At 36.9% G+C, this 12,830-nt stretch overlaps 1 protein-coding gene across 1 annotated transcript; it reads right to left on the reverse strand.

The window, feature by feature from the left end:
* Window positions 1-1,354: 1,354 nt before the first annotated feature.
* On the reverse strand, window positions 1,355-6,950 carry LOC118751148 (the record flags this gene model as incomplete). The annotated part of the gene is given in 4 exon segments (XM_036485918.1): window positions 1,355-2,040; window positions 2,383-2,565; window positions 6,795-6,847; window positions 6,909-6,950. Coding segments are annotated over 4 exon segments (738 nt in total). The 3' UTR covers window positions 1,355-1,572.
* Between the last annotated feature and the right edge of the window lie 5,880 nt (window positions 6,951-12,830).

Here is a 12,830-nt window from a genome sequence, read left to right on the forward strand (position 1 = left end):
AAACTAGAATTTTTTTAAGCTACAATAGGCAGCTACATTTATTCCCTTAGAAACGAAGCAGGGAGACATATTGAGTAATTGTGCGTAGAGGATAATGTATTGCAAACGAAAGGAAATCTTTCGCATTTCGAAAGCCCGTTAAAATTCTAAAGAGCAGATAACTAATATCCGGCCCTTAAAGAGCGGCATTCAGCACAATGACGTTATGTACCGTCTGGTGAGGTCCTTGCAAGCAAAATATTGTCCAATCCACTGGCTGGGTTGCTCAGCCATATACGCGATTTCTACAAAGAGATCAGCCTTCGAACCATAGGCTATAAAGCCTCACTGAGCGCGTTGGGTGGAAAGCTAAAGCACACCGTCAACGAACTGACTGGGCAGGTCTTTGACACATCAGTTTCAGAAACTTTCGCTACCTAGACCTTTTTAGTTGCTATCAGTTACACCTGACAGACACTACAAAATTTAGAAAGACGAAAGTGCAGATTCCGAGATGCTCAGAATATACACAAGACAAACTTTTTCCGAAATCCTTTAGGCCAATCTGCCTCGGTACGTTTGTAGTCAAAAGCTTCTTGTTCTTCTAGTTTGCCGCTGTAACCGCCTAAGTGCCTTCGGCAGAGTCCAACAGAGCGCGCCAGTCGTTTCTCTTCTGTAGTTGTCTACGGTCTTACTGAACTACCTAGTACAATCGTGTCAGCATACATACATGCATACGGGTATATGGCGGGCCGTTCTACTGAAGCCGCCCTCTATGAGTTGAAAAGTGCACATACTTCGAGATAGCTTAGTAAAGAAAGAGACAGGTCCATGACAGGAAAAATTTGGGGTTTCTCCCCGAAAATACATTAGTAGGACGTATTATAGCTTATTGAGCCATCCTCTTAGTTGATGTATGTATGTACATCACTACAAAACTTGAGGTAATCAAGGCGCGCAATGGCTGACGTGCCTTTACATAATAGGTTTCGTGAGAACTTATCCCATAGCATATTGGGAAGTACACGTTCAAACGAAGAGGGATAAAATTAGGATCACTGGCACTAATCAGTTCGACGAGAGGGGGTGTCAAAGGGTTCAATTGTCCCAGACCCAGCTGAATATCAGCTAACCACCACCCCAAAATCATTGATCGTTAAGCGTCTTCTGAACGTCTTGATTTATTAGCTGTCAAATTCAATTCTCAGAGGTACACACCAACATGTTGTCCCAAATGATCAAAAAAATATTACGATCATCTAACACGCAACTGTTCAGTTGATCAGAAGTACACAACAACGCGTTCAGAAGGTGCAATTGCAACAGTTACTGAGCTGTTGCGCCTTCTGAAAGTGCCCAATATGTATATATTTCTGTGAGCATAGAAAAAATGCTCTACACGCCCAAGATTTGTCAAGGACGTTTATTTCGGAACGTTTAGTTTTATGACTTCAAATCTACAAATACTCGTATCTCAAGCGATATTCTATTAACAATAAACACCTGGTTAGCAACATAATCTTATACGTATGTATGTATGTATTTGCGTATTTTTAACATCTTTCCCCACCTCATTTTCCACTCAAACATCTCTCACAATCGCAACGCTTCAAATGTCGCAAACTCATGTATGGGATCTATGCGCTCAGCGAATGTTTTTCCCTCAAATGAAAATTCGCTAAATGGCACTTTATTTAAAATCTCAAAATTAAACTTGCGCCCAATGCGTTGTGTGAATAGAGATGTGAATATGGAGCAAACTGCAGCAGGTTTAAGCGTCCGCACATGTGCCGCTGGTAAATCTTCCTCCGCCAGTGTGCCACTTAGTAAACGACGCGCATAATTGATGGAGTGCTCCGATAAAATGCTCGCTAGTCCACGTTGTACATAATTAGCGTCGGTGGATAGGAAGACAATCTCTATTACGCTATCGATTTCTAAAGACCTGTAGATGTCAACGCTACTTTCAATGCGTTGGAGAACCCCAAAAATGCATTTCATTTCAGGCGATTGGAAGTTGTTCATGGCATCACCCAATGAAGCATTTTGCAGCTTTGAAGACTGCAATGAAGAGAAAATAGAGGGTATGAATATGGACAAGAATGATAGAATACAAGATTGCGCCGATCAGAGAGGATTTTTGAAAATAACTTTTGTGTGACGTCACACTGGTGCAATTGCGAGAGAGAAATGCCAAAACGTGATCAAGAGTGGAAGAAGAAGAAAAAATGTTGCAAGGAAAACGTAAACAAGTTGCACAAGTGTGACGTCATGCAAACAACGATTCTGTCAAATTCTTTAAGAGAGGAATAGCGGTCCGAGATCGGCGCAACCTTTGTATTCTCTCAATCGTGGAATATGGAGTACTTAAGAAAGGATGTGTATGTATGTATACATAAATACCATTAGATGATTGACAGCGATGGCAGCCAACTCTCCATTCGTAATATTGCGTGCAGCAAAAGAGATGTTATCCTTGAGTATCCCTCTGCATAGCGATTGTAACTCTTTAATAGCCTGAGGTGAGCTGAGCAGATTGGTTCCTATGCAAATGTTTTCATTTTGCATGAAATTGTCTCTAAAAAGCTGTGGGGAGAGAATAATTAAAAAATATACATATTCAGGTATTTGGTTACCTTAATAAAGTAAGGTCCTACCTCATTTTCTTTGGGTCGGTTTTTTCAAATGCAAATGTGTTCAGAACTTATAAAAAGTGGACTACTGTCTAACAATCAACATGCCTATTTTGAAAGCAAGAAATGGGAGACTGCGCTGCAAGCCTGGCCAGTTTTATTTAAAAACCCTTCAGTTACAAGGACTAATGTCTTGCAGCCTTTCTAGACATTGAGGGATCTTTTAACAATATAACCTTAGAGGCCATAGTCCCCACTAGAGCTAGACAATTCTCTGGTGAAGTCGGTGAGAACTTGCTCTCGTCATTCCTTTGGAACTAAACCGTGAACTCTCACTTGCGAGAGACGAAATGGGAAAGCTCCAATGTTGTTGCTTATGCGGATGACGTAGCCATCGCGTTTAGGGGCAAGTTCCTACAAACGCTGTGCGAATTGATGCAGCAGGCACTTCGCGATGCATCAAGATGGTCCACGCGCTGAAGTCTCTGCGCCAATTCGAAGAAAGTGGAACTGGATACAAACCTCTGCTATTGACTCCGCCTAAACTAAACGGCCGACTTTTAAGCTTTACGAATAAAGCAAAATTCTTAGTGGTTGTTCTCGACAGATCATTGCACTGGAAAAAGAACATAGTGCGGCGATATGAGAAGGCGTCTGTGGTCTTATATTCATACAAGAGGGCCATTGGTAAGATATGGGGGTTGAGCCCGAGTATATGCCGCTGGATCTACACAGCGGTGGTTAGACCAATTCTCCTTTATGGAATTATAGTCGGCTTTGATTAAGGCCTCAAATCTTAATTTGCTCAGCAAAGCACAGAGGATTAGTATGATCTGCATTAGCGGAGCAATCCGGACCACGTCCAATGATGCTTTAAATGTATTTTTGGATCTTCTACCACTAAATCTAGTGAGTCAGCAGATGGTATCTGTTACTGTACTCCGCTCAAGAAAGGTAGGGCAATGGGAATCGGGACTGTTGAATCACTCCGGCATTCTGGACAAATGTAGCTTTCTTCCGGACTATACATGCCGTTGTTTTGAAACTCTGGTTCCGGATAGAAACTTCATTATGAAAATCCCAAGCAGGGAGGAATGGGCAGAAAACTGTCGAATATCTAAGCAAACGTGGCCTGGTTTCTAAGCAAACTGGGCATGTTGGGATCGAAAACGGTCTCAAAGCTAATATTCTCACGTAAAACGGCTCGGTGTGCCTTACGATAGATGCTGCAGAAGTTGCAAGAACTATGAGGAGGAGAAGTCAGCTCTCCACCTTCTCTTTAACTGCCCGGCATTATCAAGAAGCTGATTGCGCTTTCTGTGGTCCCCTTTCTTTAGTGACCTTGACAAATTTGGAGATTTAAATCCTAGGTGCCTGACAAGTTTTCTCAAGGATTCAAAATGGTTTATTAAGGAGGAATGAAAACTCTTAGTCGTGGTATCACAACGGGCCTTCAACTCGTGGCCTATCTGTGTGACAGCCACATCAACTTACCTAAGGTGGTAGGTTTTTAGACTTAACTGTGGGCTCTAAAAACTTAAATAAAGAAAATGATACGTATTTGGAAAATGTATGCTGCGTATTTTAGTAAATAGACTGTTCATTCGAAACGGGTCTCTCGCCGCCGGGCCACTCCTTTATATGTATTTTAAAACAGGTCATCGCCGCTTAGGCTAACTTTCCCATAGCTTTATCCAGTGGAAATGAGGTCCTTAAATGCGTTCATGAATGAAGCGGGGTGTGCTTATCCCAGCGGTTAGCGTGCTAGCTTTGCAAATCGAGTGATACCGGTTCGATTCCCGCTGAAGTCTAGAAGTCTAATGAGGAGATGTAATGATCTCCGAAATGACAGCTATAACTTTTACCGAAAAATGGTTCCGGAAGAAGGGGAAAATGATCTCAGTATAACTGAAAAAATAAGTAAAACGAGCTGAGAAACCATTCCAAAAGAGCCGAAAACGGATCCTACAAAACCTAAAATCGGCCACACATTTTTAAGATAAATAGTATAAATATATATTGGCCCGAAATTTGGTTTAGATATATATTATAGAGTTCTGATTTGATCTAGCAAATTTTGTTTGGTTCGAGGCCGACGTATGTACATATATCAACTTCATTGTTTTCGACTATCGACTTGAAATTCGGTTTACGTACCTATTATGGAGTTCTGAGTTGACCTGTAAAAGTTTGACCAACACGATAACGTTAAAGTGACCCTTAGTCCCTTAAAAGAGTGCCCCACTGAGTTGGTAAACATACCTTATTTAATACATCTTGCCATGTATGTATGTAAGTAGGCTGTCGTAACAGCAATGTCTTTCTACGCGGAAAACAAATGTTTTACTTTTACATATTTTTTCTAAATTTTCCGTCAGTATTTAAGAGAAACCCGATTGTTTTTCTTTACAAACAAATAACAAATTTGCATTTCAATAATGCTCGTACTATTTAGCATTCCTAAGCACGAAATTAAAAGATAATTTTTATATTTTTCGAAATTATTCTGCTAATTGAATTTTTTTGTATAAATTATTCATTACAGGCGCCTTAAGCTTACATTTGCTTACATATCGAGCCCTAACCGCCAAAATAACGTAAGCGCCATTTTTTTCAAAATTTTCTTTTTGATGCAGAAATGCATCTAGATGCTCTAGGAATATTTCTGCATCAAAAAGAAAATTTTGAAAAAAATGTTGCTTACGTTATTTTGGCGGTTAGGGCTCGATATGCCTGTTTTTCTTTCATAAGCAAAAGTCTGAAAATTTTCATACAATACGATGTCTTGAAAGTATTCAACAGCTTCAGTTGTGGGCCATGCTGACAACTGTTCTCTACAGGTCAAACTAAACAGTTCTGAAGTTAGAACTTAAGAACTTTTTAGGCAGTTAACCATATATATCCATTAATTTTAGTAATAGCCCGAACACAATGAAAAAGACGAGCTACGTATTCTTATGTAGATAATTATTTTGGCGACGACAGGGCTACGCGCCGACTGTGGTTGTGGCCAGATTTGATCTATTTCTATTTTTCCAGCGACAGATAAGGTTCTTCCTCTTCTTTTATGTCAAACTCATACAAATTTATGATGTGGCTGCCAGCGTTGCCAATTTTGGTTCTTTGGTACCAAAACTGGTACTTTGAAAATTATTTGATACGTTGGACCGTTGACTTTGATTTTGGTACTTTTTTCTCAAAAGCGACAGTTAGGGAAAACAATATTAATTATTTCCATTTATATTTTTGATCACGTTCAAAATTTATTGGGGTACAAAACTGCATACTAAAAAAATCTTATTAAAGAATTGGAAATTTTCATGAAAATTTATTGAAGTTTCCTGAGTTTTGAACAGAGTTTAGAAATTAAATTTTTATGTTTTTTGTTATAGTATGAACTATATTTTTATAAAAAATGTCATAAAAAAAAAATAAAAATAATTTACATATATACATTGTGAAAAATTGTCTGTGTGAAAAAATATTTTTTAATCCAGTGATTTAATTTTTTTTAATTTTTTAAAATTTGATTTTATTGAAAAATAATAAATTAGAAAAAAACGATTTCTCTTTAAATACTGCAAAAAAAAATCTTTTTGGTACTCTCAAAACCGTTTTGGGTAAGTTTTTTGGTAGGGAAAATATTTGAGTGGCAACACTGGTCGCGTTCGAAAAATTCATTTGCCATCGACAAAGCGTTTAGATAATGAGATAACAAATTTGAAGCTTTCGCCCGTACATCGTCGGCTTCAATGTGTTCAGCACTTTAGAAAACTGCGAGTATAAAAAAATCTCTAGAAATTTTGTTATATGACATATATACATATCGCACACCGTCTTCAAAAGAGACACATTTCAAAATTTGGCATATTTTGAAATTATGCGCTAAAAATGTACACAGGGCACAACAAAAGCTGGAGAAAATTTTTGTTATAATTTGTTAAAAAAAACCTAACGTAAAATCTCCCTTGCCCATATGATTAGCATGTGCTAAGAAATAGTTTTTCGCATTTTCTGACGAACGTTTAATTTTTAGTTGTGTCACCTTTGAAGATCGCGTGCGATATGTACATATTGACTGCTAAGTGGAAGACCGACCTATCTCGACAGCCAGTTCGAAAACGCTTTATATCAAAAAACTTTTCAGGAACGTCCTCTTTTCCTAATTTTTTCTTAACTTACCTTGACAGCTTGGTCGTACAAATCCTCAGTTATTTTAACAATTTCTAATTCACCTAAAAAAAAATTTGATTTTAAGACAAATTTTACTTATTAAAATAATCATTAAAAACTTACCATTGCAAATTGTATTTGGTAACTGACCACTCATTTTAATTTTTTCTAAAGAAATCTAAATTAAAATTTATTTCTTAACATAAAAATAAATAGTTTAGCGGTTGAGCACGCACGCACGCCAAAATTTCGATATGAAAACGTCAACGCTGCCAAAATTCTACTGACCAAATATACTGTAAATACCGTTTCAATTGAACTGATAAAGTGGCGAACAAATTATAGCTACTGAGCGGAAAACAGCTGACTGACACAAAGCACGTCCACTGGCGGCAACGCCAACCACCTCTCATTCCCTACCCATGTGTCCATATGTACATATGTATGAATAGTAAAATGCTAGATGCTAAATAACAAATGAATTAAGATACTCGCGATAACGCTCGAAAAATTTAACCGCCAATTTGCTCAAACAACCCTGCAGGAAACTACATACCTCGAAAGTGGCGCTGGGTGACCAGCGCAACGGTGAAAACCATAAAGGCGATCCAGAAAAAAAGAAGCCTTGAGGAAGAGAAGGGAGGAAAGGCGTCGGAAAGAACCAGAGGCAGAAACATCTGAGTGCGAAGAGCTTGCTGATGCCGGCAGACAAAAATACGAGCTGAAAGTTCTATCAGCAATCAAATGATTTTAAGACCATGGCTGGTTCCTGCTGAGGCGAAAATGAGATCTGGTTACGCTGTAGAATACATACTAACGTAAGTAGTGCGTTTGATGAAGAAAAACTCGGACCCATGTTTAAGTACGAAGCTCACGCCTACCAAACCGAGATGAGAAAAGCAATAATTAGGCTTAAAAGTAACAAAGGCCCTGGAGCCCACGTAATATCGGCTGTGCATATCAAAGTTAACGGCGAAGAGCTAGCTATACTACAAGTGAAGCACAATTTGGTCTAATGAATTCTTGCCTGAGGATTCGAACTTTTATGTACGTATGTACTTTGTCCAATACATAAGAAGGGCGATCCCGCCGTTTGCGCGAATTACCGCGGTGTAAGCTTTCCTAATATTGCCTTTAAGATCCTATAGATGATACCGTGTGAAAGAAACCTTATCAATATGGCTTCAGACCTGGTAAGACCACCACTAACCAGATTATCACAGTAAATGATACTAAATATTTAAGCAAATCGACGAACAGAACATAAATCTATGATCATTCTCGTCTTTTTGTATGGCGAAGAAACGTGGTTGCTGTCGAAAAATGAGAGAGGCTTTCGAGAGAACTATTCTACGCAATATCTATGGTCCTGCTCGCGTGGACAACGGCTACCAACGGAGACGGAATAACGAGCTGTGAAAGGCATTAAGATTCCACGTTTGCACGTCGTAAACGTGGATGATAATGCTCCAGTGAAAAGATCCCTCGATTCGTTTCACCTATGGGTGGATAATGAAAACAAGTCGCCCATGAGTACAATGTAAGAATCAAGTGCTTAAAGACCTGCCTACACTTGGTGTGAACAACTAGCATAACCTTGAAAAAAATAGAAAAAAAGAAAAGCAGGAAATTGGCGAAGTTTCTAGGTTTCGGCCCAAAATGGCAAGCATTTGTAGTGCAATATAAAAAGGAAATACATCAGTTAGGTCTATTTTAGACTATAGACGATTTAGTCATGAAGGAACTGGTGGTTCAAATTTTACTAAATACTAACTCATGTTTTTCCTGGTGGGGTGCATTCCCCTATATGAATATATTTACTGTGTACTAGAGGCAGAGTGCTTTCATAATGAAGCAATTGTGCTTCGTACGTATGTTTACTTATGATAAAAGTGAGAGTCCGCTGACCAACTATATTTTGAATGGTGTAAAGAATAGAAAGACATAGAAATTATTTGCACTGGGCTGAAGTTGTGAAAATAAAGTGATACAATTTTTTTCGTAGATAATAGCTGTAATGTGTGCACGAAGATGAGCTACAGAACTAACAGAATTTGAACAGATTTTAGGATATATTAACTCAGAGCAAGCTTGAAGATAAGATCGTAAAATCACTGATTAGCACGCAACGGACCCCTGTTGTAATTCATTCATCCACAATGGATCTTCAATTTTAACAATTTTAACGACTTCACGTTCTAAATGAAAAAACGTAAAACTATGTTTTTAGATTTTCTCTCTGAAGTCCGGATTATTTTAAAGGACTTTGAAATTTCAAAGATATGTTTACTTAAAAAAATTCATTGTTTGGTTCTCCAGGATGAACAGGTATAAAAATTTGCGCGCTACCATTCCGCAGGGCCTGGGTTCGAGCCCAGTTTCCGACCAATATTAAAGAATAAAACGTAAAAAACGGGTTTTTACCAAATTTCGCACATTGTTCAACCGTTCGATAATTCGATCCGAAATTTGGTGGTACAAAGTCGATTTATTCGACTTTTTCGAATTAAAAAAAAAATTCTTGCTAAAAATTTTAAGTTTTTTTTGAGTTATCATTCTCAAATCGAAAAGATATTGAATTGGACTTATGTATATTAATGTGATTAATTATCCGTATCGCTCTTCACAACCAAAAATAAATGCAAATAAGTAGTATTTTTTCTCAAATAATACTAACCAAGGACCAACTAAAAATTCAACTACATATATAAATTAAAGTGACCGAGACGTAAACAAAAATAAAAATAAAAAATTACCAAATAAACCATCTACTCTTTTGAAGTATCAAATTATCAATTTTAAAAAATAACAAAATGTATGTAGGAACTAAAAAGGTCTTACATCTGACAACAGCGTATGATGTTGATAGTTTAATTTCATACGAATTTGAGTACCACAAAATTGGATTTAAAAAATTCAAAAATCGAATCTTGGAGCTTCGAATATTTCGACCTTACTAGGTTAGTATAAAAAAAATAATTAAAATAACAATTTTATTGATACATATATTGATTTTTTCATATGTTTTGAAATTTTTTGGTTTTTGTCGCACGGTGTTATATTTTCGGCATTGATATATGAGGATTAATGTTGTGTTTATTTTTGAGCAAATTCAAAATTAACATAATAATTAAAATATATTTTAATTCCCCAAACGCTAGTATGTATTTGCTGAACTGATTCAACCATTAGGTGGGAGTGTAGCGCGAATACCCCAAACAAATATCCGAGCATACATACAATTTCCATTAAAACTATTTGGAGAGCACATGGGTATATGTGTATGTATGTATGTACATAGGTACATACATACAGTGAATCTAGCAAATAATCGGACAAACTTTGTTTTCGCTTAAACTAAGTTTTTGCCTTGTGCCACGAATACGCCCGCCCATCGCACCCACGGAGATGGAGTTTGCAGAGAGTCCTTAAAGGACAATGTAAATTTATTAATAAAAAATGTGTGTGGATTTGTAACAACAAAGTTAAGCAGGGATCACACGATTAGTACATGTGAAAAATTTTGTACATTTTTACAGTCGCAGAGTGTTTTTGTCTAGAAGTTTTTACCTAGAATGAGTTCAGTTCAATAAAAAAAAAATGCGAACCCCACTCTACAGTCACTGATCAAAAATGTACAATCAGTTTAATCCCTGCTTTAGCAAGCTAAATCGAAAACAAGCCGGAATAGTTATACGTCACTTTCTACTACGCCTTGGTAGAGAATTGTTACAGAAACGAGCTACTAGACTCCTTTTACCTTTTTGTTGAAAGCACCGAAAATCATATTTTCACGAAACAATCAAAAATTGTCAATTCTCGACTTGGTAATTCCAATTTTTGCGTTTTCCAATACAAAAAAAAACTTCTGCTCCATTTTATAAGGGGTGAGCGGGTGGTCTAGCACATCCGGTATGTATTATTTACAAATAACGGTTTCTTTCTTGCAATTCTGCATTGCCACTTACACATGTTTTTGCACATTTCTAATGGCATCTTCACAAAGTACCTAAACTTTTATATCTTTTGCCGTTCTGAAGGATAGTTCTGAATGAAAAGATTTCACCAAAGTTGGCATAACGCCGAAACCAAATTATCTCCAAACCTTTGGAAATGGATGACGATAATTCGGCATCGTTTGATAATATCGTGAACAGTCGGCGGCTTTTTGTCGACTTTCTTTTATGAAGTAGCTTTCTGTGCGTAAAATTGATTATTTCCTGGCTTTTTGTTGTCAAAATCAGTAGAAAACTAACGGAAAAATGGATCTGTACACTCAATTTCAAACAAATTGTTCTGTTTTGTTGTGATTTTATATTAGTGTTGGCTAGCGAAAGCCTTTATTTTGTGCCAACCGTATATCAATTGTACGGAGAGCTATTGAAAGCTTCGGTACGCGTGCCTATAAAGTGGCCAATATTGTTTTACATTAATTCGGCGGCAGTCGTCAAACTTGTCCGATTATTCCTTAGAGCCAGTGTATGTATATAGGTGCTTGCACTACACATAGTGTGACCAGCAACCCCAAAAAAAAGGAGAAAGTAAATTTCGAAATATGCTAAAAAATAGTTCTTTATGCCAAAGATAATGCTAAATTTAAAGTTCACTTTACATAGTACACAATTACTATAAGCCTCCCACATATTGAAAAATTTTAACTATTAATACTTTTTATTATTTAATTGTAATTTTTTTCATAAAAAGTATAAAACTTGTTGGAATATGTAAACAATTATACAAACTTACGAGTTACAAAATTGCATATTCAAAATCTTTCTAAGAAATCAAATTAAAAAGCTCGAAATTTCCTATTAAGTTTCTTGTTTTTTTTTTTTAATATTGCACAAAGTTTGAAGCTTGGATTTATACGGGTTCTGTTAAAGAATAAACTATATATTTAAAAAAAAAAAGAATTAAAATTAAACAATAAAAAAAAATTATAGTCAAAACTTGTCAATATGCGGGTGACGTATAATTTTGATAAGCATTATATTTATCTCAGCACTTATTTAGTCCTCGCATACCTCATTGAATTTATGTGGACGTGAATCAAATGATATTTGTTTGCTATAATTTGATCTTAAGTTCTTATTTTAGTGAACCCTTTCATTAAAAAGATTTTAAGGTAGAATTCGTATCCGTGACACTAGTCGAGTTCATTATCCAAGTTTTTTCGCTTTTCAAACTGTTTCAGCATACAAATTGATCAACAACATAGGATCAATTCTTGGAGTAACTGTTCATGCAGAGTCAATATGCGCTAGTATGTATGTACGTATGTATGAACAAGAGCGACGAGGAATGAAAACGAGGTGTTGGTTTTAATCGTATTTGTACTTGAGTAAGCATTTTTTTAGACTTAACTAGCGAACACAAAAAATAAATTAAAAGTGAGATTAAGGGCCAATTTCACAGTGCGTAGTTAACTCCGAATCGACAGTTAACTAGAGATTTTCAGTACAAAAATCTGTAGTTAACTCCCGATTCCGAGTTAACTACGCATTGTGAAATTGGCCCTAAGTATTAAGTTTTTTTAAAACTAGAATTTTTTTAAGCTACAATAGGCAGCTACATTTATTCCCTTAGAAACGAAGCAGGGAGACATATTGAGTAATTGTGCGTAGAGGATAATGTATTGCAAACGAAAGGAAATCTTTCGCATTTCGAAAGCCCGTTAAAATTCTAAAGAGCAGATAACTAATATCCGGCCCTTAAAGAGCGGCATTCAGCACAATGACGTTATGTACCGTCTGGTGAGGTCCTTGCAAGCAAAATATTGTCCAATCCACTGGCTGGGTTGCTCAGCCATATACGCGATTTCTACAAAGAGATCAGCCTTCGAACCATAGGCTATAAAGCCTCACTGAGCGCGTTGGGTGGAAAGCTAAAGCACACCGTCAACGAACTGACTGGGCAGGTCTTTGACACATCAGTTTCAGAAACTTTCGCTACCTAGACCTTTTTAGTTGCTATCAGTTACACCTGACAGACACTACAAAATTTAGAAAGACGAAAGTGCAGATTCCGAGATGCTCAGAATATACA

This window comes from Rhagoletis pomonella, unplaced genomic scaffold (assembly GCF_013731165.1).
Source record: "Rhagoletis pomonella isolate Grant_MI unplaced genomic scaffold, Rhpom_1.0 Rhpom_scaffold_00001, whole genome shotgun sequence".
NCBI classification, from domain to species: domain Eukaryota; kingdom Metazoa; phylum Arthropoda; class Insecta; order Diptera; family Tephritidae; genus Rhagoletis; species Rhagoletis pomonella.